Source organism: Oncorhynchus keta, unplaced genomic scaffold (genome assembly GCF_023373465.1).
Source record: "Oncorhynchus keta strain PuntledgeMale-10-30-2019 unplaced genomic scaffold, Oket_V2 Un_contig_16520_pilon_pilon, whole genome shotgun sequence".
NCBI lineage: Eukaryota > Metazoa > Chordata > Actinopteri > Salmoniformes > Salmonidae > Oncorhynchus > Oncorhynchus keta.
The window spans coordinates 90,272-116,500 of NW_026279962.1; the positions used below are offsets into that span (position 1 = coordinate 90,272).

Genomic DNA, 26,229 nt, shown 5'->3' on the forward strand with positions numbered 1-26,229 from the left:
GTGTGTGTGTGTGTGTGTGTGTGTGTGTGTGTGTGTGTGTGTGTGTGTGTGTGTGTGTGTTGCCAGATCCTGTGGTTTCAGCCTGAAGGGATGTGTGTTAACAACAGTCTCTCAACTGGGAGTACAGCAATTATACACACAGATAACCCCTCCAATCAGTCTCTCACAGACACACACACACACACACTGCACTTTCAGAATTGCAGAGGGGGGCTGCCTCCTAAAGGAGCTGGCTGCTAGCCTAGTAACCTGACAGACTTGCTGTTATTCCCTTGCTGCAGGTGTGTGCAGCACACCAAACACACACACACACACACAAACACAAACACAGGGTTGTGTGAGAGGAACTGAACTGGCGTTTATCTCAACTAACATTCTCATTCAGTTCCTACAGGCCTCCAGAGCCTGCCTCTGGGTTCAGAGACAATGATATAGCATACATACTGTACTCATCCATACAGATACTATATACATACTGTACTCATCCATACAGGTACTATATATATACTGTACTCATCCATACAGGTACAATACATATATACTGTACTCATCCAATACAGGTACTATATATACAGTATATCTATCTATATATACACTGCTCAAAAAAATAAAGGGAACACTTAAACAACACAATGTAACTCCAAGTCAATCACACTTCTGTGAAATCAAACTGTCCACTTAGGAAGCAACACTGATTGACAATAAATTTCACATGCTGTTGTGCAAATGGAATAGACCACAGGTGGAAATTATAGGCAATTAGCAAGATGCTCCCAATAAAGGAGTGGTTCTGCAGGTGGTGACCACAGACGACTTCTCAGTTCCTATGCTTCCTGGCTGATGTTTTGGTCACTTTTGAATGCTGGCGGTGCTTTCACTCTAGTGGTAGCATGAGACGGAGTCTACAACCCACACAAATGGCTCAGGTAGTGCACCTCATCCAGGTTGAAACATCAATGCGAGCTGTGGCAAGAAGGTTTGCTGTGTCTGTCAGCGTAGTGTCCAGAGCATGGAGGCGCTACCAGGAGACAGGCCAGTACATCAGGAGACGTGGAGGAGGCCGTAGGAGTGCAACAACCCAGCAGCAGGACCGCTACCTCCGCCTTTGTGCAAGGAGGAGCAGGAGGAGCACTGCCAGAGCCCTGCAAAATGACCTCCAGCAGGCCACAAATGTGCATGTGTCTGCTCAAATGGTCAGAAACAGACTCCATGAGGGTGGTATGAGGGCCTGACGTCCACAGGTGGGGGTTGTGCTTACAGCCCAACACCATGCAGGACGTTTGGCTTTTGCCAGAGAACACCAAGATTGGCAAATTCTCCAATTTCCGCCCTGTGCTCTTCACAGATGAAAGCAGGTTCACACTGAGCACATGTGACAGACGTGACAGAGTCTGGAGACGCCGTGGAGAACGTTCTGCTGCCTGCAACATCCTCCAGCATGACCGGTTTGGCGGTGGGTCAGTCATGGTGTGGGGTGGGGTGGCATTTCTTTGGGGGGCCACACAGCCCTCAATGTGCTCGCCAGAGGTAGCCTGACTGCCATTAGGTACCAAGATGAAATCCTCAGACCCATTGTGAGACCATATGCTGGTGCGGTTGGCCCTGGGTTCCTCCTAATGCAAGACAATGCTCGACCTCATGTGGCTGGAGTGTGTCAGCAGTTCCTGCAAGAGGAAGGCATTGATGCTATGGACTGGCCCGCCCGTTCCCATGACCTGAATCCAATTGAGCACATCTGGGACATCATGTCTCGCTCCATCCACCAACGCCACGTTGCCCCACAGACTGTCCAGGAGTTGGCAGATGCTTTAGTCGAGGTCTGGAAGGAGATCCCTCAGGAGACCATCCGCCACCTCATCAGGAGCATGCCCAGGCGTTGTAGGGAGGTCATACAGGCACGTGGAGACCACACACACTACTGAGCCTCATTTTGACTTGTTTTAAGGACATTACATCAAAGTTGGATCAGCCTGTAGTGTGGTTTTCCACTTTAATTTTGAGTGTGACTCCAAATCCAGACCTCCGTGGGTTGATAAATTTGATTTCCATTGATCATTTTTGTGTGATTTTGTTGTCAGCACATTCAACTATGTAAAGAAAAAAGGATTTAATAAGAATATTTAATTCATTCAGATCTAGGATGTGTTATTTTAGTGCTCTCCTTCTTTACAGTGTCAGGGGTTATCAACTATCAGGCTCTCCTTCTTTACAGTGTCAGGGGTAATCAGATATCAGGCTCTCCTTCTTTACAGTGTCAGGGGTTATCAACTATCAGGCTCTCCTTCTTTACAGTGTCAGGGGTTATCAACTATCAGGCTCTCCTTCTTTACAGTGTCAGGGGTTATCAACTATCAGGATCTCCTTCTTTACAGTGTCAGGGGTTATCAACTATCAGGCTCTCCTTCTTTACAGTATCAGGGGTTATCAACTATCAGGCTCTCCTTCTTTACAGTGTCAGGGGTTATCAACTATCAGGCTCTCCTTCTTTACAGTGTCAGGGGTTATCAACTATCAGCCTCTCCTTCTTTACAGTGTCAGGGGTTATCAACTATCAGGCTCCCCTTCTTTACAGTGTCAGGGGTTATCAACTATCAGGCTCTCCTTTACAGTGTCAGGGGTTATCAACTATCAGGCTCTCCTTTACAGTGTCAGGGGTTATCAACTATCAGGCTCCCCTTCTTTACAGTGTCAGGGGTTATCAATTATCAGGCTCTCCTTCTTTACAGTGTCAGGGGTTATCAACTATCCGGCTCTCCTTCTTTACAGTGTCAGGGGTTATCAATTATCAGGCTCTCCTTCTTTACAGTGTCAGGGGTTATCAACTATCAGGCTCTCCTTTACAGTGTCAGGGGTTATCAATTATCAGGCTCTCCTTCTTTACAGTGTCAGGGGTTATCAACTATCCGGCTCTCCTTCTTTATAGTATCAGGGGTTATCAACTATCAGGCTCTCCTTCTTTACAGTGTCAGGGGTTATCAATTATCAGGCTCTCCTTCTTTACAGTGTCAGGGGTTATCAACTATCAGGCTCTCCTTTACAGTGTCAGGGGTTATCAACTATCAGGCTCTCCTTTACAGTGTCAGGGGTTATCAACTATCAGGCTCCCCTTCTTTACAGTGTCAGGGGTTATCAATTATCAGGCTCTCCTTCTTTACAGTGTCAGGGGTTATCAACTATCCGGCTCTCCTTCTTTATAGTATCAGGGGTTATCAACTATCAGGCTCTCCTTCTTTACAGTGTCAGGGGTTATCAACTATCAGGCTCCCCTTCTTTACAGTGTCAGGGGTTATCAACTATCAGGCTCTCCTTCTTTACAGTGTCAGGGGTTATCAGATATCAGGCTCTCCTTCTTTACAGTGTCAGGGGTTATCAACTATCAGGCTCTCCTTCTTTACAGTATCAGGGGTTATCAACTATCAGGCTCTCCTTCTTTACAGTGGCAGGGGTTATCAACTATCAGGCTCTCCTTCTTTACAGTGTCAGGGGTTATCAACTATCAGGCTCTCCTTTACAGTGTCAGGGGTTATCAACTATCAGGCTCTCCTTCTTTACAGTGTCAGGGGTTATCAGATATCAGGCTCTCCTTCTTTACAGTGTCAGGGGTTATCGACTATCAGGCTCTCCTTCTTTACAGTGTCAGGGGTTATCAACTATCAGGCTCTCCTTCTTTACAGTGTCAGGGGTTATCAACTATCAGGCTCTCCTTCTTTACAGTGTCAGGGGTTATCAGATATCAGGCTCTCCTTCTTTACAGTGTCAGGGGTTATCGACTATCAGGCTCTCCTTCTTTACAGTATCAGGGGTTATCAACTATCAGGCTCTCCTTCTTTACAGTGTCAGGGGTTATCAACTATGAGGCTCTCCTTCTTTACAGTGTCAGGAGTTATCAACTATCAGGCTCTCCTTCTTTACAGTGTCAGGGGTTATCAGATATCAGGTTCTCCTTCTTTACAGTGTCAGGGGTTATCAACTATCAGGCTCTCCTTCTTTACAGTGTCAGGGGTTATCAACTATCAGGCTCTCCTTCTTTACAGTGTCAGGGGTTATCAACTATCAGGCTCTCCTTCTTTACAGTGTCAGGGGTTATCAACTATCAGGCTCTCCTTCTTTACAGTGTCAGGGGTTATCAACTATCAGGCTCTCCTTCTTTACAGTGTCAGGGGTTATCAACTATCAGGCTCTCCTTCTTTACAGTGTCAGGTGTTATGAAATATCAGGCTCTCAGAGGAATGGCAGTGTTTTGATCATCTGTCTCTTCTCCTGCTTAGAGAGGGACCTGACACATGGTGCTGTGACCATGGCGACAAGCGTGGTAGTGTTCCATTGAGTCACTAACGCTAACACTAATGCTAACTGCGCTCATTAACCTGTCTGGCTAATGAGGTTCAGGAAGCGTCAGACAACCCCTCTGGTGCCACTGTGCTCAGTGCTAAGGGCTCCAATGACATAGTCACCGAAGACAATGAGGAGAAATGACAGGGGCTTTATAAGCTGGTCATAAGCTGGTTATAAGACTGTATAATTTGTTTATAATGTAGTTATAACACATGACAAAGGTGTAGTGTAGTTTTATGACAATGTGACATTCAGAGGATCATTTTGTTTTGGTAAAATAGATATATTCCTTACTTCAAAGAAATAACAACAATGACACTATTTTACTCACAACGGCCTCATTTACATCTTTGTAAAATGGAAACTATACAGTAAAATAGTTGGATTTGTTAATGTATGTATACAGATTTTTTATCAATACATTATCATCATATTTGATGGGCAGAAACATTGTCATTGGCGTCTCTGTATAGGGATGAATAAAACTCACCCATACACAGACTTAGGAGAAAGGAATTGTGAGCCCTGAATAGCAAGACGTTGGTCACGATTCAATTCAAGGCTCGTTACAGCGCTGCACACTGTCACAGAGGTAATGTTCCCACTTTCACAGAGGTGACCTTCAAGGTAAACCTCTGTTAACGTTGGTTCAGCTGGAAATGACTTTCTGATGTCAAGAGCACTGCAACGTGCGATCGGATTGAATCGCAGCCTTTGAATTTCCATTTCAACAACAATAACACAACAATGCACCATTGAGTTCCCAATAAATGTGGTCTGATCCAACAGCTGTTAACTTTACCCAACAGGAATACAGAGGGCTGTGGTGATAACATCTGATCCAACAGCTGTTAACTTTACCCAACAGGACCTACAGAGGGCTGTGATGATAACATCTGATCCAACAGCTGTTAACTTTACCCAACAGGACTACAGAGGGCTGTGATGATAACATCTGATCCAACAGCTGTTAACTTTACCCAACAGGACTAGAGAGGGCTGTGATGATAACATCTGATCCAACAGCTGTTAACTTTACCCAACAGGACTACAGAGGGCTGTGATGATAACATCTGATCCAACAGCAGTCCTGTTAACTTTACCCAACAGGACCTACAGAGGGCTGTGATGATAACATCTGATCCAATAGCAGTCCTGTTAACTTTACCCAACAGGACTACAGAGGGCTGTGATGATAACATCTGATCCAACAGCTGTTAACTTTACCCAACAGGACTACAGAGGGCTGTGGTGATAACATCTGATCCAACAGCAGTCCTGTTAACTTTACCCAACAGGGCTACAGAGGGCTGTGGTGATAACATCTGATCCAACAGCAGTCCTGTTAACTTTACCCAACAGGACTACAGAGGGCTGTGATGATAACATCTGATCCAACAGCAGTCCTGTTAACTTTACCCAACAGGACTACAGAGGGCTGTGATGATAACATCTGATCCAACAGCAGTCCTGTTAACTTTACCCAACAGGACTACAGAGGGCTGTGATGATAACATCTGATCCAACAGCAGTCCTGTTAACTTTACCCAACAGGACTACAGAGGGCTGTGATGATAACATCTGATCCAACAGCAGTCCTGTTAACTTTACCCAACAGGACCTACAGAGGGCTGTGATGATAACATCTGATCCAACAGCAGTCCTGTTAACTTTACCCAACAGGGCTACAGAGGGCTGTGGTGATAACATCTGATCCAACAGCAGTCCTGTTAACTTTACCCAACAGGACTACAGAGGGCTGTGATGATAACATCTGATCCAACAGCAGTCCTGTTAACTTTACCCAACAGGGCTACAGAGGGCTGTGGTGATAACATCTGATCCAACAGCAGTCCTGTTAACTTTACCCAACAGGGCTACAGAGGGCTGTGGTGATAACATCTGATCCAACAGCAGTCCTGTTAACTTTACCCAACAGGACTACAGAGGGCTGTGATGATAACATCTGATCCAACAGCAGTCCTGTTAACTTTACCCAACAGGGCTACAGAGGGCTGTGGTGATAACATCTGATCCAACAGCAGTCCTGTTAACTTTACCCAACAGGACTACAGATCACTCAGCTGCACTGTGACATCACTCAGCTGCACTGTGACATCACTCAGCTGCACTGTGACATCACTCAGCTGCACTGTGACATCACTCAGCTGTAATGTGACATCACTCAGCTGTAATGTGACATCACTCAGCTGTAATGTGACATCACTCAGCTGTAATGTGACATCACTCAGCTGCACTGTGACATCACTCAGCTGTAATGTGACATCACTCAGCTGTAATGTGACATCACTCACGTGTAATTGATGTGATGATGAATTATTACTGTATTGATATAGCTGTCATAGTGACACTGGGAGGGCATCCCAAATGGTTCCCTGTTCCCTAAATGCCTCATGGGTCCTGGTCATAAGTAGTGAACGATTAAGTGAGCAGGGAGCCATTTGGGACCCAGACTGACGGGGTCAGCTGGGGTTCTATATATTGATCTGGTGGATGAAGTGGGCCCACAGGCCTCTGGAGGTCAGGCTGATCTTAAGGAGGTTGATTTGGACTCCTTGAGTGGTTTTTAACAGCTTTTAAAAACAATGAGGCTACAGAGATGCCTCCATGTTCAATGACCCAACACTAATTCTCTGGTCGTTACAATATTTGTACGTTGTCATTCTACCAACCTTTGTGAATGAACCCTTTTTGCTGAGATGGTGTGGTATTCGTACAGCCATGTTAAAACCCTTTTTGCTGAGATGGTGTGGTATTCGTACAGCCATGTTGAAACCCTTTTTGCTGAGATGGTGTGGTATTTCGTACAGCCATGTTAAAACCCTTTTTGCTGAGATGGTGTGGTATTCGTACAGCCATGTTAAAACCCTTTTTGCTGAGATGGTGTGGTATTTCGTACAGCCATGTTAAAAGCAACGTGGTAAAGGCAGGGAGAATGAGCTAATGCAGCATTATAAAGTCATTGCATGTATATGAAGGAAAACAATAGCTCTAGCCTAACCCTGCTGGTCGAGTGCTGCTACCCGTAACAGAATTGTGCTGTTATGTTTTCATTTCCACAATTCCTGCACATGTATTTTTCTGAGGTAATTTCACGATTACAAAATGCACTTCAAAACGAAGATTTTAGAAACAGGAATGTAAAGATGTGTGATAATCCTCAACAAACATGGATATGCAGCTCAGTGAGTTCATAATATCCTTGAAATAAATTATCATAAAATAGACTTCTGTACTTTTTACACACGCTGCCTTATATACATAGTATAACATTATCTCCAAAATGTTACAAATACAACCTAAAACCCCTCAAAGAAAAATACAACATCTCTGTGTGAAAGGGCACCATAACACCTCAGTAGCACACTATATTTGACCAGGGTAGTGTACGACAACCTCAATAATGCACTACTATTGACCAGGGTAGTGCGCTACATAGGGAAGAGGGTGCCATTTTGTCCAATATTGTAGTGCACTACTATTGACCAGGGTAGTGCGCTACATAGGGAAGAGGGTGCCATTTTGTCCAATAATATAGTGCACTACTATTGACCAGGGTAGTGCGCTACATAGGGAAGAGGGTGCCATTTTGTCCAATATTGTAGTGCACTACTATTGACCAGGGTAGTGCGCTACATAGGGAAGAGGGTGCCATTTTGTCCAATAATATAGTGCACTACTATTGACCAGGGTAGTGCGCTACATAGGGAAGAGGGTGCCATTTTGTCCAATGTTATAGTGCACTACTATTGACCAGGGTAGTGCGCTACATAGGGAAGAGGGTGCCATTTTGTCCAATGTTATAGTGCACTACTATTGACCAGGGTAGTGCGCTACATAGGGAAGAGGGTGCCATTTTGTCCAATGTTATAGTGCACTACTATTGACCAGGGTAGTGTGCTACATAGGGAAGAGGGTGCCATTTCGGATTCACTCAATGTCTCAGTCGCTCAGCTCCATGAACCCCATCCAAAGTCATGTCCCGTCATCTGATAAAACCTCCTGTTGAAAGGTTGATAAAAGTCCCTCAGCTTCTGTACCACCTCAGGGTCAATATTAGGATGAATCCTTCCTTTGGTTTTCCCCAGACAGTGAGGTTTACTATTCCCCTCCGGCCTCTTCAGACAGGGGAAGCCCTTGGCTGGGTTGAAGTGAAAGTGTTTGTGACCGACCACCCTCCTGAGCCCCAGGAAGTCCTGTACGCGTGTCATCTCCCCGGCTGGGTCGGAGATCAACCTCTCCCCGCTGATGAAGAGGAGCTGCTCCTTGGGGAAGTACTGCAGCCAGCGTTCTAGGTGCTTGGCATACATCCCGATCTGGACGGCGCTCCAGGACGTGTCGATGAGACCCGTAGTTCTGTTCTTGAAGGCGAGGCTCTCAAAGGAGGGGATGTCAGGTTTCTTGGAGCGGGTCTGAGTGTAGTCTGAGATGGCCCTGGTGACTGGGTCTCGGACCACCACAATCAGCCTGGTGTCTGGGGACATGGTGTGGATACGGGCGGGGACGTCTTTAGTGACGTAGTAGCTGGGGGTCTTCTCCATGGTGATCTGACCCTCCTGAGTCTCAGGCATACGCTCTCTAAGGAGAGGAGAGATGGAGAGGTTTGTTATTATATACACAGGATAAAGACAGGACTGTGAAGCACTCCATGAGATGGAGAGGTGGAGAGGTGGAGAGGTGGAGAGGTGGAGAGGTGGAGAGATGGAGACGTGGAGAGATGGAGAGGTGGAGAGGTGGAGAGGTGGAGAGGTGGAGAGGTGGAGAGATGGAGACGTGGAGAGATGGAGAGGTGGAGAGGTGGAGAGGTGGAGAGATGGAGAGATGGAGAGATGGAGAGGTGGAGAGGTGGAGAGGTGGAGAGGTGGAGAGGTGGAGAGGTGGAGAGATGGAGAGGTGGAGAGGTGGAGAGGTGGAGAGGTGGAGAGGTGGAGAGATGGAGAGGTGGAGAGATGGAGAGGTGGAGAGGTGGAGAGATGGAGAGATGGAGAGATGGAGAGGTGGAGAGTTGGAGAGGTGGAGAGATGGAGAGATGGAGAGATGGAGAGGTGGAGAGGTGGAGAGGTGGAGAGATGGAGAGATGGAGAGATGGAGAGGTGGAGAGGTGGAGAGGTGGAGAGATGGAGAGATGGAGAGATGGAGAGGTGGAGAGTTGGAGAGGTGGAGAGATGGAGAGATGGAGAGATGGAGAGGTGGAGAGATGGAGAGATGGAGAGGTGGAGAGGTGGAGAGGTGGAGACGTGGAGATGTGGAGAGGTGGAGAGATGGAGAGGTGGAGAGGTGGAGAGGTGGAGAGATGGAGAGATGGAGAGGTGGAGAGGTGGAGAGGTGGAGAGGTGGAGAGATGGAGAGGTGGAGAGGTGGAGAGGTGGAGAGATGGAGAGATGGAGAGATGGAGACGGGAGATGTGGAGAGGTGGAGAGATGGAGAGGTGGAGAGGTGGAGAGGTGGAGAGGTGGAGAGATGGAGAGATGGAGAGGTGGAGAGGTGGAGAGGTGGAGAGGTGGAGAGATGGAGAGATGGAGACGTGGAGAGGTGGAGAGGTGGAGAGATGGAGAGATGGAGACGTGGAGATGTGGAGAGGTGGAGAGATGGAGAGATGGAGAGGTGGAGAGGTGGAGAGGTGGAGAGATGGAGACGTGGAGATGTGGAGAGGTGGAGAGATGGAGAGATGGAGAGGTGGAGAGGTGGAGAGGTGGAGAGATGGAGATGTGGAGAGGTGGAGAGATGGAGAGATGGAGAGGTGGAGAGGTGGAGAGGTGGAGAGATGGAGAGATGGAGAGGTGGAGAGGTGGAGAGGTGGAGAGATGGAGAGGTGGAGATGTGGAGAGGTGGAGAGATGGAGAGATGGAGAGGTGGAGAGGTGGAGAGGTGGAGAGATGGAGATGTGGAGATGTGGAGAGGTGGAGAGATGGAGAGATGGAGAGGTGGAGAGGTGGAGAGGTGGAGAGATGGAGAGATGGAGAGGTGGAGAGGTGGAGAGGTGGAGAGATGGAGAAGTGGAGAGATGGAGAGATGGAGAAGTGGAGAGGTGGAGAGTTGGAGAAGTGGAGAGGTGGAGAGTTGGAGACGTGGAGACGTGGAGACGTGGAGACGTGGAGAGATGGAGAGATGGAGAGGTGGAGAGGTGGAGAGGTGGAGAGATGGAGAAGTGGAGAGATGGAGAGATGGAGAAGTGGAGAGGTGGAGAGTTGGAGAAGTGGAGAGGTGGAGAGTTGGAGACGTGGAGACGTGGAGACGTGGAGACGTGGAGAGATGGAGAGGTGGAGAGGTGGAGAGGTGGAGAGATGGAGAAGTGGAGAGATGGAGAGATGGAGAAGTGGAGAGGTGGAGAGTTGGAGAAGTGGAGAGGTGGAGAGTTGGAGACGTGGAGACGTGGAGACGTGGAGACGTGGAGAGATGGAGAGATGGAGAGGTGGAGAGGTGGAGACATGGAGAGATGGAGAGATGGAGAGTTGGAGACATGGAGAGGTGGAGAGGTGGAGACATGGAGAGGTGGAGACATGGAGAGGTGGAGACATGGAGAGATGGAGAGGTGGAGAGATGGAGAGGTGGAGACATGGAGAGATGGAGAGGTGGAGACATGGAGAGATGGAGAGGTGGAGAGGTGGAGAGATGGAGACATGGAGACATGGAGAGGTGGAGACGTGGAGAGGTGGAGAGGTGGAGAGGTGGAGACATGGAGAGGTGGAGAGGTGGAGACATGGAGAGGTGGAGAGGTGGAGAGGTGGAGAGGTGGAGACATGGAGAGGTGGAGAGGTGGAGAGGTGGAGACATGGAGAGATGGAGAGGTGCAGAGGTGGAGACATGGAGACATGGAGAGGTGGAGAGGTGGAGAGATGGAGAGATGGAGAGGTGGAGACGTGGAGAGGTGGAGAGGTGGAGACATGGAGAGATGGAGAGGTGGAGACGTGGAGAGGTGGAGAGGTGGAGAGGTGGAGAGGTGGAGACATGGAAAGATGAAGAGGTTAGTATTGGGCTAAGGCACATATAGCACTGTGTGGTTCAGGAGTTATAGCCTGGGACCATGCAGCATCCAGGCTATAGTTTAGGAGTTACAGCCTGGGACCATTAAGCATCCAGGCTATAATTCAGGAGTTATAGCCTGGGACCATGCAGCATCCAGGCTATAGTTTAGGAGTTATAGCCTGGGACCATGCAGCAGCCAGGCTATAGTTCAGGAGTTACACCCTGGGACCATGCAGCAGCCAGGCTATAGTTCAGGAGTTACACCCTGGGACCATGCAGCAGCCAGGCTATAGTTTAGGTGTTACACCCTGGGACCATGCAGCAGCCAGGCTATAGTTTAGGTGTTACACCCTGGGACCATGCAGCATCCAGGCTATAGTTCAGGAGTAGTCAGACTGTGCATTCAGGTCAGATAACTCACGGAGACATAAAGGAATAGGCGTTGTGGAATAGGAATGCTGATCTAGGATCAGATCCCCCTGTCTATGTAATCTTATTCATTATGATATAAAGGTCAAAACTGATTACGGTCAAAACTGTTAGAGGTCTGTCTGTCTGTCTGTCTGTCTGTCTGTCTGTCTGTCTGTCTGTCTGTCTGTCTGTCTGTCTGTCTGTCTGTCTGTCTGTCTGTCTGTCTGTCTGTCTGTCTGTCTGTCTGTCTGTCTGTCTGTCTGTCTGTCTGTCTGTCTGTCTGTCTGTCTGTCTGTCTGTCTGTCTGTCTGTCTGTCTGTCTGTCTGTCTGTCTGTCTGTCTAGTCCCTCTTACTGAGCTGACCTGACTCTTTTAGATAATAAATTAGCCAGTTAACTGCAGCCCCAGACCAGGGTAATGACCAGGGCTCAGGGTAATGGCTAAAGTGGGCCACCAGAGATTTCGACTAAGCCTAAACACATAGGCATTAGGGGTATTAGTCCTTGTAGTGCATTAGAAGGATAGGAAAGGAGGGAGGGAGATGGGGGTTGTAGACTAGTGAGGGGTAGTAGACTAGTGCTTAGTGACTTAGAGGGGTAAGGGAGGAGGGAGGGTTGGAGGGAGGGGAGGAAGGAGTGTAGGAGAGAGGGTAGGAGGAAGTGGAGGAGGGAGGGGAGGGGAGGGGAGGGGAGGGGAGGGGAGGAAGGAGGGGAGGAGGGAAGGGAGGGGAGGAGGCAGGGTAGTGGAGAAAAGAGGAAGACAGTTCGATAACATTACATTAGTAGAGTCACTAACATTAGGAGATGGTTGATAGTATATATCTAATACTACTATAGTACAGTCACTAACATTAGGAGATGGTTGGTAGTATATATCTAATACTACTATAGTACAGTCACTAACATTAGGAGATGGTTGGTAGTATATATCTAATACTACTATAGTACAGTCACTAACATTAGGAGATGGTTGGTAGTATATATCTAATACTACATTAGTACAGTGACTAACATTAGGAGATGGTTGGTAGTACATATCTAATACTACTATAGTACAGTCACTAACATTAGGAGAGGGTTGGTAGTATATATCTAATACTAGTTTAGTACAGTCACTAACATTAGGAGATGGTTGGTAGTATATATCTAATACTTCTATAGTACAGTCACTAACATTAGGAGATGGTTGGTAGTATATATCTAATACTACATTAGTAGAGTCACTAACATTAGGAGATGGTTGGTTGATAGTATATGTCTCGTAAGTAGAGTTATTACTTTTTTTAGCAATGACTAACACAGTTATAAATATTGTCAAAAGTAAGGTATTTGCTGATCTCCTTCTGAATATGTGTAACCAACTACTGCAGAAACAGGCATGGTAAAGCCCTAGCTGAGCACTGCTGACTGAAGCCTTGGGGTGGGTCCTTGGGGTGGGTCCTTGACCTATGGGGAACGCTCCTTTTGGAAAGACCTCATTACTCCAATACAAACACACAGGGGGTTGCTCTTTCCTTCTGTCGCAATCACAGAAACCAACAAAACCTCTTCCCCATTAGTCTCTCGATACCATCTCTCTCCGCTACACTCATACGTTTCCATCTCCCTCTCTCCCATTACTGTGTGAGGTGTGAACAAAACACCAACTACTACAGCTCGCTATCAGCATCACTGCAACACTTCTGCAATTATAGGCCGTGTCTCTTGGATACACAAGCGGAGTGCATTTTGTCAAGGCCCTGGGGGAGTCACAGAGAAACTTACTACCAATCAAACTGCACACTTAGTCCCAGAGCAAAACAAACCCGGATGGAAGATGGATGAATAATGCATTAGATAGATATTAGAGAGAGAGAGAGAGAGAGAGAGAGAGAGAGAGAGAGAGAGAGAGAGAGAGAGAGAGAGAGAGAGAGAGAGAGAGAGAGAGAGAGAGAGAGAGAGAGAGAGAGAGAGAGAGAGAGAGAGAGAGAGAGACAGAGAGAGAGAGAGAGAGAGAGAGAGAGAGAGAGAGAGAGAGAGAGAGAAATGAGGGTTTTCTATACTTATAGTTTGAAAGCGGTGTTGGGGGAAATCATATGACATTATAAAGTCCATGTAAACACACAACAAGTGTTGTTAAACACACACATTTCTTTCCACAAGGCTGTGGGGTGAGACAGGTATGCAGCTCAACCTACTAAATCAAATTCTACTATTTGCCGATGATCTGGTGCTTCTGTCCCCAACCAAGGAAAGCCTACAGCAACACTTAGATATTCTGCACAGATTCTGCCAGACCAGGGCCCTGACAGTAAATCTCAGTAAGAACAAAAATAATGGTGTTCCAAAAAAGGTCCAGTTGCCAGGACGACAAATAGAAATTCCATCTCAACACCATTGCCCCAGAGCACAAAACAATATGCATAAAAAGGAACATAACATTTTACACACTAAATAGGACCTGTCTAAAAATAGTTCAGTTACAGAACCCATTGCCCTTTCTGTTTGTGAGGTCTGGGGTCCGCTCACTGACCAATCATTTACAAAATGTGACTAACACCAAATGGAGACTCTGCAAAAACATCCTCCGTGTACAACGTAGAACACCAAATCATGCATGCAGAGCAGAATTAGGCCGATACCCGCTAATTATCCAAATCCAGAAAAGAGCAATTCAATTATACAACCACCTAAAATGAAGTGATTCCCAAAACTTCCATAACAAAGCCATCACCTACAGAGAGTTGAACCTGGAGAAGAGTCCCCTAAGCAAGCTGGTCCTGGGGCTCTGTTCACAAACACAAACAGATCCAACAAAGCCCCAGGACAACAGCACAATTAGACCCAACCAAATCACGAGAAAACAAAAAGATAATTACTTGACACACTGGAAAGAATTAACAAAAAAACAGAGCAAACTAGAATGCTATTTGGCCCTAAACAGAGAGTACACAGCGGCAGAATACTGACCCAAAATGAAGGAAAGCTTTGACTATGTACAGACTCAGTGAGCATAGCCTTGCTATTGAGATAGGCTCCTGAAGGCAGACCTGGCTCTCAAGAGAAGACAGGCTATGTCCACACTGCCCACAAGGTGGAAACTGAGCTGCACTTCCTAACCTCCAGACAAATGTATGACCATATTAGAGACACATATTTCCCTCAGATTACACAGACACCCAAATAAATTTGAAAAAGCCATTTGAATTTAATTGAATTGAGAGGGAGAGAAAAGGGAGTAAGATAGAGAGGAGAGAAAGAGAGAGAATGAGAACGAGAGAGAGAAATAATAGAGATGAGAAAGAGAGACAAAGAGAAAGCGAGAGAGAAGAACAGAGAGACAGAGAGGGAACACCGTCTCAGGCTAGAGGAGTGAAGAAGCGTGCCCTTGGGGACAGATGTAACAAGCTTTCATAATTGTTTCTGTGTTAATAAACTAGATTGCCTGGAGGAACCAATAGGTTGCAAAGCATCTTCCTCTATCAGCCAATAGAGATGTAACATACACTTCCTGTCCTCCTCCTCCTGCTCTTCCTCCTCCTCCTCCTCTTCCTCCTCCCGAACCACTAGATAACTCCTAGCTCCAGCCCCTAATCACTGTGTGTCTGTGTGAGCTGTGAAACTGCTGTGTTGTGTCTGCTGGTCTGTCAGGTGACTTCATTAACCAATCTCCTTCTAGACAGAGGCTGTTTGAAGCTGCTGGTCTGTCAGGTGACTTCATTAACCAATCTCCTTCTAGACAGAGGCTGTTTGAAGCTGCTGGTCTGTCAGGTGACTTCATTAACCAATCTCCTTCTAGACAGAGGCTGTTTGAAGCTGCTGGTCTGTCAGGTGACTTCATTAACCAATCTCCTTCTAGACAGAGGCTGTTTGAAGCTGCTGGTCTGTCAGGTGACTTCATTAACCAATCTCCTTCTAGACAGAGGCTGTTTGAAGCTGCTGGTCTGTCAGGTGACTTCATTAACCAATCTCCTTCTAGACAGAGGCTGTTTGAAGCTACTGGTCAATGTTGATATCTGTTGCTATCAGGGAACAGGTTCAAAGGTTGGAATTTACATCCCTGACTGACTGGCTGTATGGAGCTTGTTGTGCTTGGCTGTTGCTGTCGGATGACTTGGGGAAGGGGTGTGATGTATAGTCATGTACTTTTATCTCTACATTTATATCCAAATAAAATGTTACTTACATAACTGGTCCATTGTAATCTAATCTGAATGAGGTGAGCACAGGCTTTCAATAACTTATTAACAACAATCATGATTAGAATTTAAACAGACAGGATTCACCAGGACTATAGTGTCCACCACTATCTACCAGCTCAGAGGGGAGGATTCACCAGGACTATAGGGTCTACTACTATCTACCAGCTCAGAGGGGATGATTCACCAGGACTATAGGGTCTACTACTATCTACCAGCTCAGAGGGGATGATTCACCAGGACTATAGTGTCCATTACTATCTACCAGCTCAGAGGGGATGATTCACCAGGACTATAGTGTCCATTACTATCTACCAGCTCAGAGGGGATGATTCACCAGGACTATAGTGTCCATTACTATCTACCAGCTCAGAGGGGATGATTCACCAGGACTATAGTGTCCATTACTATCTACCAGCTCAGAGGGGATGATTCACCAGGACCATAGGGTCTACTACTGTGGGAACCACTCCTCTCCTCAGACCACCAGACACGGGATAAGAGGTGATGGTATGCAGACACTCAGAATAATCTGGCAACATTTCTGTTAGACAAGTTCCAGACATGAATCAAAGAGAACAGCTTCTTAGAAGGAACGATGAGGCCGTTCTTTGGTCATAGATACCGGTGGAACGTTCTCTTATCAACCGTGTAAAAGACGTTCTCATCTCTCTCTCTCTCTCTCTCTCTCTCTCTCTCTCTCTCTCTCTCTCTCTCTCTCTCTCTCTCTCTCTCTCTCTCTCTCTCTCTCCTCTCTCTCTCTCTCTCTCTCTCTCTCTCTCTCTCTCTCTCTCTCTCTCTCTCTCTCTCTCTCTCTCTCTCTCTCTCTCTCTCTCTGTCTCTCTCTCTCTCTCTCTCTCTCTCTCTCTCTCTCTCTCTCTCTCTCTCTCTCTCTCTCTCTCTCTCTCTCTCTCTCTCTCTCTCTCTCTCTCTCTCTCTCTCTCTCTCTCTCTCTCTCTCTCTCTCTCTCTCTCTCTCTCTCTCTCTCTCTCTCTCTCTCTCTCTCTCTCTCTCTCTCTCTCTCTCTCTCTCTCTCTCTCCCCTCTCTCTCTCTCTCTCTCCCCTCTCTCTCTCTCTCTCTCTCTCTCTCTCTCCCTCTCTCTCTCTCTCTCTCTCTCTCTCTCTCTCTCTCTCTCTCTCTCTCTCTCTCTCTCTCTCTCTCTCTCTCTCTCTCTCTCTCTCTCTCTCTCTCTCTCTCTCTCTCTCTCTCTCTCTCTCTCTCTCTCTCTCTCTCTCTCTCTCTCTCTCTCTCTCTCTCTCTCTCTCTCTCTCTCTCTCTCTCTCTCTCTCTCTCTCTCTCTCTCTCTCTCTCTCTCTCTCTCTCTCTCTCTCTCTCTCTCTCTCTCTCTCTCTCTCTCTCTCTCTCTCTCTCTCTCTCTCTCTCTCTCTCTCTCTCTCTCTCTCTCTCTCTCTCTCTCTCTCTCTCTCTCTCTCTCTCTCTCTCTCTCTCTCTCTCTCTCTCTCTCTCTCTCTCTCTCTCTCTCTCTCTCTCTCTCTCTCTCTCTCTCTCTCTCTCTCTCTCTCTCTCTCTCTCTCTCTCTCTCTCTCTCTCTCTCTCTCTCTCTCTCTCTCTCTCTCTCTCTCTCTCTCTCTCTCTCTCTCTCTCTCTCTCTCTCTCTCTCTCTCTCTCTCTCTCTCTCTCTCTCTCTCTCTCTCTGTCTCTCTCTCTCTCTCTCTCTCTCTCTCTCTCTCTCTCTCTCTCTCTCTCTCTCTCTCTCTCTCTCTCTCTCTCTCTCTCTCTCTCTCTCTCTCTCTCTCTCTCTCTCTCTCTCTCTCTCTCTCTCTCTCTCTCTCTCTCTCTCTCTCTCTCTCTCTCTCTCTCTCTCTCTCTCTCTCTCTCTCTCTCTCTCTCTCTCTCTCTCTCTCTCTCTCTCTCTCTCTCTCTCTCTCTCTCTCTCTCTCTCTCTCTCTCTCTCTCTCTCTCTCTCTCTCTCTCTCTCTCTCTGTGCACTCTGTGCTTTCTTCACTGTGCTCTGATGTCCCAATATCTCTACAGCAATCCTGTTAACACAGATAATGCAGGAAGAAGGTTTTCTCCATCTCTCTCTCAGTTTCTATCACACTCTGACTCTTTCTTCACAGACTGTGGGAAGGATGTGCCACCTATTCTCCACAGCAATCCTGTTAACACAGATAATGCAGGGAAGGAGAAGAGAGGAGGAGAAGAGGCCCAGGTCTAGAGAGAAGATGAGAGGAGAAGGGAGGAGAAGGGAGGAGAAGAGGCCCAGGTCTAGAGAGAAGGTGAGAGGAGAAGGGCGGAGAAGAGGCCCAGGTCTAGAGAGAAGATGAGAGGAGAAGGGAGGAGAAGAGGCCCAGGTCTAGAGAGAAGATGAGAGGAGAAGGGCGGAGAAGAGGCCCAGGTCTAGAGAGAAGATGAGAGGAGAAGGGAGGAGAAGAGGCCCAGGTCTAGAGAGAAGATGAGAGGAGAAGGGCGGAGAAGAGGCCCAGGTCTAGAGAGAAGATGAGAGGAGAAGAGGCATAATGTGTATGCCCTCCTCTGGTTTGACATTTTAGTCATTTAACAGATGCTCTCATCCAGAGAGACGTACAGGGTCAATTAGGGTTAAGTGCCTTGCTCAATGGCACATGAACAGATGTTTTACCTAGTTGGCTGGGGATTCGAACAAGCAACCTTTCGGGTTAGCTCCTTGCCACCCATAGATCTGTCACTTTCAGCCTTGCGCTACCACATAGCAGTTTTATCTCTCTCTGTCTTCCTGCTGTTAACAGAACAACAGAACCAACACCTCTGTCAGGGTGGCAAGGATGGATCAATTACAGTCTGTCAGGTCTACCATTTAGCAGACTGTCTTATCCAGAGAGACTTTAATAACATCAGAGATGTACAGGTCTACAGTCTGTCAGGTCTACCATTTAGCAGACTGTCTTATCCAGAGAGACTTTAATAACATCAGAGATGTACAGGTCTACAGTCTGACAGGATCTGATCAGTAATAACATCAGAGATGGACAACAGTCTGACAGGATCTGATCAGTAATAACATCAGAGATGGACAACAGTCTGACAGGATCTGATCAGTAATAACATCAGAGATGGACAACAGTCTGACAGGATCTGATCAGTAATAACATCAGAGATGTACAGGTCAACAGTCTGACAGGATCTGATCAGTAATAACATCAGAGATGGACAACAGTCTGACAGGATCTGATCAGTAATAACATCAGAGATGTACAGGTCAACAGTCTGACAGGATCTGATCAGTAATAACATCAGAGATGGACAACAGTCTGACAGGATCTGATCAGTAATAACATCAGAGATGGTCAACAGTCTGACAGGATCTGATCAGTAATAACATCAGAGATGGACAACAGTCTGACAGGATCTGATCAGTAATAACATCAGAGATGTACAGGTCAACAGTCTGACAGGATCTGATCAGTAATAACATCAGAGATGTAATAACATCAGAGATACAGGATCAGTAATAACATCAACAGTCTGACAGGATCTGATCAGATAATAACATCAGAGATGACAACAGTCTGACAGGATCTGATCAGTAAATCAGAGAATACAGTCAGAGATGTATCAGAGATGGACAACAGTCTGACAGGATCTGATCAGTAATAACATCAGAGATGTACAACAGTCTGACAGGATCTGATCAGTAATAACATCAGAGATGGACAACAGTCTGACAGGATCTGATCAGTAATAACATCAGAGATGTACAACAGTCTGACAGGATCTGATCAGTAATAATATCAGAGATGTACAGGTCAACAGTCTGACAGGATCTGATCAGTAATAATATCAGAGATGTACAACAGTCTGACAGGATCTGATCAGTAATAATATCAGAGATGTACAGGTCTAGAGAACTAAAAAACAACTCCAGGAGGACAGAGAAGGAGAGAACTAAACAACTCCAGGAGGACAGAGAAGGAGAGAACTAAACAACTCCAGGAGGACAGAGAAGGAGAGAACTACACAACAACTCCAGGAGGACAGAGAAGGAGAGAACCAAACAACAACTCCAGGAGGACAGAGAAGGAGAGAACTACACAACAACTCCAGGAGGACAGAGAAGGAGAGAACTAAACAACAACTCCAGGAGGACAGAGAAGGAGAGAACTAAACAACAACTCCAGGAGGACAGAGAAGGAGAGAACTAAACAACTCCAGGAGGACAGAGAAGGAGATAACTAAACAACTCCAGGAGGACAGAGAAGGAGAGAACTACACAACAACTCCAGGAGGACAGAGAAGGAGAGAACTACACAACAACTCCAGGAGGACAGAGAAGGAGAGAACTAAACAACAACTCCAGGAGGACAGAGAAGGAGAGAACTAAACAACTCCAGGAGGACAGAGAAGGAGAGAACTAAACAACAACTCCAGGAGGACAGAGAAGGAGAGAACTAAACAACTCCAGGAGGACAGAGAAGGAGAGAACTAAACAACAACTCCAGGAGGACAGAGAAGGAGAGAACTACACAACAACTCCAGGAGGACAGAGAAGGAGAGAACTAAACAACAACTCCAGGAGGACAGAGAAGGAGAGAACTACACAACAACTCCAGGAGGACAGAGAAATAGAGAACTACACAACAACTCCAGGAGGACAGAGAAGGAGAGAACTACACAACAACTCCAGGAGGACAGAGAAGGAGAGAACTAAACAACAACTCCAGGGGGACAATGAAGGAGAGAACTAAATAACTCCAGGAGGACAGAGAAGGAGATAACTAAACAACTCCAGGAGGACAGAGAAGGAGAGAACTAAACAACTCCAGTAGGACAGAGAAGGAGAGAACTAAACAACTCCAGGAGGACAGAGAAGGAGAGAACTAAACAACTCCAGGAGGACAGAGAAGGAGAGAACTAAACAACAACTCCAGGAGGACAGAGAAGGAGAGAACTAAACAACAACTCCAGGAGGACAGAGAAGGAGAGAACTAAACAACAACTCCAGGAGGACAGAGAAATAGAGAACTAAACAACTGAACTGAACCACAATGTGTTCATGTTCTTCTAAGTGTCTGACAAAGTGCTCTGGTCTGATGACCTCCTATAAAACCCCTGGGTTTTACCACCTGAAATGACAGTTTCCATCCCTGATTGATAATAGTTTGATGAGAGATTAACTTTAGTTTTCCAGCTATTGAACTCCAAGAAGTAAAAGTAGGTCTGAACCAATACCGTTCACACAGCTGCGTCAGCTAAAAGTCCACTATTTCGGGAATGTTCAGAAATAAATGTCAGCATATTTCGATACCTACTGTAGCCCTACACACCGCCCGTTGGGCCCGTTCCTCATTCTCAACAGATGTTCTGTTCTTTTCCTGCCTATCAATATGCTGATGCATTCAATTTAGATGGGAAGAATCTACATGGATGTCGTTCCTGCTTGTTAAACCCTTTTATTCCCCTGTGTCCATAACAACTACTAAGGGTTTGTAGTCAGCTAAAAGAAAACCTAATGTACTTGTATGAACTACCTGAAGGGAAATGTAACTTCTCCCTCTGAAAGACCTCAGGAGGAGAGTCAACTTTCAGAACAGAATAGAGAACACTGAGGCTCAGTGTTAACAATCTGTCCATCCTGCTGGCCTCAGAGTTCCAGAACCCAGAGTTCCAGAACCCAGAGTTCCAGAACCCAAAGTTCCAGAACCCAGAGTTCCAGAACCCAGAGTTCCAGAACCCAAAGTTCCAGAACCCAGAGTTCCAGAACCCAGAGTTCCAGAACCCAGAGTTCCATTTGCAGGCAAAGCACTTTCCCGCTCCTGAGGGACATTTGCATACAACGTAAAGTGAAGAGAAACCAGGTTTCCCTCTAATGGCCCTGTTCTATTATCACTAGGGTTAATATAAACCCCAGGGGTTCCTCTGCTCCTCTTTCAGACAGCTGTACACCCCCACCACCACTGCAGATTCTAAAGACTCACTTTCAATTTACTGCCCTTTCTCTGTCTGCGTCCCCAACGGCACTCTATTTCCTAGAAAAGGCGCTACTTTTGACCAGGGCAGATAAAGCTCTGGTCAAACGTAGTGCATTATATAGGGGATAGGGTGCTAATTGGGACTCAACCCCATCTTTCTCTGTATATACCTATCCCAAACCCAGCTCCGACCCAGCTCCCACCCAGCTCCCACCCAGCTTCGACCCAGCTCCCACCCATCTCCGACCCAGCTCCCACCCAGCTCCCACACAGCTCCGACCCAGCTCCCACCCAGCTCCCACGGCTCTGACCCAGCTCCGACCCAGCTCCCACCCAGCTCCCACACAGCTCCCACACAGCTCCGACCCAGCTCCCACATAGCTCCAACCCAGCTCCCACCCAGCTCCGACCCAGCTCCCACCCAGCTCCCACCCAGCTCCGACCCAGCTCCGACCCAGCTCCCACCCAGCTCCGACCCAGCTCATGCCCAGCTCCCACACAGCTCCGACCCAGCTCCCACATAGCTCCAACCCAGCTCCCACCCAGCTCCGACCCAGCTCCCACCCAGCTCCCACCCAGCTCCCACCCAGCTCCGACCCAGCTCCCACCCAGCTCCCACCCAGCTCCACCCAGCTCCCACCCAGCTCCGACCCAGCTCCCACCCAGCTCCCACCCAGCTCCGACCCAGCTCCGCTCCCACCCAGCTCCCACCCAGCTCCGACCCAGCCCAGCTCCACCCAGCTCCCACCCAGCTCCGACCCAGCTCACACCCAGCTCCCACCCAGCTCCGACCCAGCTCCGGGTTCATTTTCCAGGATCACTTCATGTCACATTTCAACAGAATGGGTTAGTTTTCCAGGATCACTTCATGCCTTTTGATTCCAGCAGCATGTGGTGCCCAGATGTTCTACTCTCTAAATTCATAGTATCAAGAAGAGAATAAGTCAAGTAGTCTAACTGGGAAATAAAACAGTGACTTATAGAGAAAGGAGGAGGAAGGTTGTAATGGAAAAGAACATTCCCACGGCCTTTGGGAGCTCCCTCCTGCCGCGCTCCCTCCTCCCGCGCTCCCTCCCTCCTGTATGTGTTAGCGTGCAGCCTACAATTTGTCTGGCAGCTCCTGTCTTTCTGCCTCTTGGTGTAAGCACGTCTATATTCCGTGAAAGCGTGGCCAACTGGCTATATCTGTAGCCGGAGTCCCCGCTGAGCCAGGCCTTGGCCATAGAAATAGAAGGACTAGATTAGAATCCCCTTTCAAGGCGACCATATTGTGTGTTGTAGTTATTCTATGTGTATGGCCTCTCCTCTCTGTGTGGCTCTAGACTGCAGAGAACACTGTTAGACCAACAGTGTGGAGATGTGGGCAGCAGAGATCAATGCCTCCACGGGGGACGGCCTGAACCAGGCCACCCAGCAGAGCTGCTCCTCAGCCCCCTCTCTCCCCTCCCCTGCACCTCCTCTCCCCAAGCACAGTGGTGGAGGCTTTACGTGAGTTAGTCAAGCCACACCATGCCCTCTCCCTGTCCATCCCCTCCTAAGGATAAAGTTAGGACCAACACTGAAATAACTGACCTCGTGGTAAGAGGACTGTCCTCCATGGTGAACGAGTTGGGCCTGCTCAAGTAACCCTGAATAACTGGCACCCTTTCTGATCCTATAGAATGTTTTAACAGTAAGTTTACTGGATGGTATGTGGATGACCATGTGACCTCGGCCCTCCCTCCCTCCACTGTGACTTCACTAAAAGACAGAGTAGAGGGAGATGACTCTGTTGATCCAGGGTGGTGACGGTCACTAGTGATGGTCATTAGTACAGAGACCTGTGGGGTTTCCTCTCTCTCTCTCTCTCTCTCTCTCTCTCTCTCTCTCTCTCTCTCTTCCTCTTCCTCTCTCTCTCTCTCTCTCTCTCTCTCTCTCTCTCTCTCTCTCTCTCTCTCTCTCTCTCTCCCTCTCCCTCTCCCTCCCTCCCTCCCTCCCTCCCTCCCTCCTTCCCTCTCTCCCTCTCTCCCTCCTTCCCTCTCTCCCTCCTTCCTTCCTTCCTTCCTTCCTTCCTTCGCTCCCTCCCTCCCTCCCTCCCTCCCTAGTCCCTGAACAGAAGCATCATTAAGGGGTGGCTGTAGTGTTCCTTGGCTGTCTGAGGTCATGGTGCTCTGGTCTGACTGGGGTCTGAATGGTCTGGCTGGGGTCTGAATGGTCTGACTGGGGTCTGAATGGTCTGGCTGGGGTCTGAATGGTCTGGCTGGGGTCTGAATGGTCTGGCTGGGCGTTACTCAAGCTGAGGGGTTTTAATTAACCTAACAACCACTCCAGGCAATCAGATGCAGGGTTCTTTCATTACATCCTACATATGCACCTGCACTGTGTTTCTCCACTGTGGATACTCTAATGTGTTTAGAAATACCAGTTCTGAGCCAGAGGATGAGCTTTTGCATGTTCACCTTTAGCTAACATAAATATGTCAGATGTCACTCACTCTATGATCAACACAGATCCTACTACATCAGTTTGCCGTTCTGATCGAGTCATGAACTATGATGCTTAAAGACTCCATAAACCACCAGAGGAAGAAACTGTCCGTTCCTTGTTGAATGTCATCTCTTCTCAGTCAGTGAAGAGGCACTAAAGACCCCCGTCACAGTTCGTTGGTCAACCTCAACACAAGTGTCTTGGAGCAGCTGAACCCAGAAGTCCTTTGAACGTAGCTCCCCTGTCTTCCTCCATTGTAGGGTTATGAAGTGAGGTTGATGAAGACAGCGTTGAAATAGTAGCATTAAGGAGACGTTGACATTGACTGCTAATCTCCATGGATCAAGTCCATTTAGATGTCTCAAGTCCATTTAGATGTCTCAAGTCCATTTAGATGTCTCAAGTCCATTTAGATGGCTCAAGTCCATTTAGATGTCTCAAGTCCATTTAGATGTCTCAAGTCCATTTAGATGGATCAAGTCCATTTAGATGGATCAAGTCCATTTAGATGGATCAAGTCCATTTTGATGTCTCAAATCCATTTAGATGGCTCAAGTCCATTTAGATGTCTCAAGTCCATTTAGATGTCTCAAGTCCATTTAGATGTCTCAAGTCCATTTAGATGGCTCAAGTCCATTTAGATGGCTCAAGTCCATTTAGATGTCTCAAGTCCATTTAGATGTCTCAAGTCCATTTAGATGGCTCAAGTCCATTTAGATGGCTCAAGTCCATTTAGATGGCTCAAGTCCATTTAGATGGCTCAAGTCCATTTAGATGGCTGTCTCAAGTTCATTTAGATGTCTCAAGTCCATTTAGAAGGCTCAATTTAGATGGCTCAAGTCCATTTAGATGGCTCAAGTCCATTTAGATGGCTCAAATCCATTTAGATGGCTCAAGTCCATTTAGATGGCTCAAGTCCATTTAGATGGCTCAAGTCCATTTAGATGGCTCAAATCCATTTAGATGGCTCAAGTCCATTTAGATGGCTCAAGTCCATTTAGATGGCTCAAATCCATTTAGATGGCTCAAATCCATTTAGATGTCTCAAGTCCATTTAGATGGCTCAAGTCCATTTAGATGGCTCAAATCCATTTAGATGGCTCAAGTCCATTTAGATGGCTCAAGTCCATTTAGATGGCTCAAGTCCATTTAGATGGCTCATTTAATGGCTCAAGTCCATTAGATGGCTCAAGTCCATTTAGATGGCTCAAATCCATTTAGATGGCTCAAGTCCATTTAGATGGCTCAAGTCCATTTAGATGGCTCAAATCCATTTAGATGGATGGCTCAAGTCCATTTAGATGTCTCAAGTCCATTTAGATGGCTCAATTTAGATGGCTCAAGTTCATTTAGATGGCTCAAGTCCATTTAGATGGCTCAAATCCATTTAGATGGCTCAAGTCCATTTAAATGGCTCAAATCCATTTAGATGGCTCAAGTCCATTTAGATGGCTCAAAGTCCATTTAGATGGCTCAAGATGGCCATTTAGATGTCTCAAGTCCATTTAGATGGCTCAATTTAGATGGCTCAAGTTCATTTAGATGGCTCAAGTCCATTTAGATGGCTCAAATCCATTTAGATGGCTCAAGTCCATTTAGATGGCTCAAATCCATTTAGATGGCTCAAGTCCATTTAGATGGCTCAAGTCCATTTAGATGGCTCAAGTCCATTTAGATGGCTCAAAGTCCATTTAGATGGCTCAAGTCCATTTAGATGTCTCAAGTCCATTTAGATGGCTCAAGTCCATTTAGATGGCTCAAGTCCATTTAGATGGCTCAAGTCCATTTAGATGGCTCAAGTCCATTTAGATGGCTCAAGTCCATTTAGATGGCTCAAGTCCATTTAGATGTCTCAAGTCCATTTAGATGGCTCAAGTCCATGTAGATGTCTCAAGTCCATTTAGATGGCTCAAGTCCATTTAGATGGCTCAAGTCCATTTAGA

The 26,229-nt window shown here is 47.0% G+C and overlaps 1 protein-coding gene across 21 annotated transcripts in view; it reads right to left on the reverse strand.

Annotated features, from left to right (window-relative positions):
* Positions 1 to 4,552: 4,552 nt before the first annotated feature.
* LOC118382282 (heparan sulfate glucosamine 3-O-sulfotransferase 3B1-like) overlaps positions 4,553 to 26,229 on the reverse strand; it is a 31,426-nt gene continuing 9,749 nt past the window's right edge. The window contains exons 2-3 of one of the 21 annotated variants that reach the window (XR_008102826.1): positions 6,651 to 8,934; positions 4,553 to 6,524 (exon numbers count right to left, since the gene is read on the reverse strand). Coding sequence is in view for 1 of the 21 variants with exons in the window: in XM_052502887.1 (XP_052358847.1) it covers positions 8,307 to 8,934 (628 nt within the window). In the remaining 20 variants the exon portion in view is untranslated. Of the gene's footprint in view, positions 8,935 to 26,229 lie in introns of all 21 variants that reach the window. The other 20 variants (XR_008102845.1, XR_008102843.1, XR_008102830.1 and 17 more) reach the window with 20 other exon arrangements.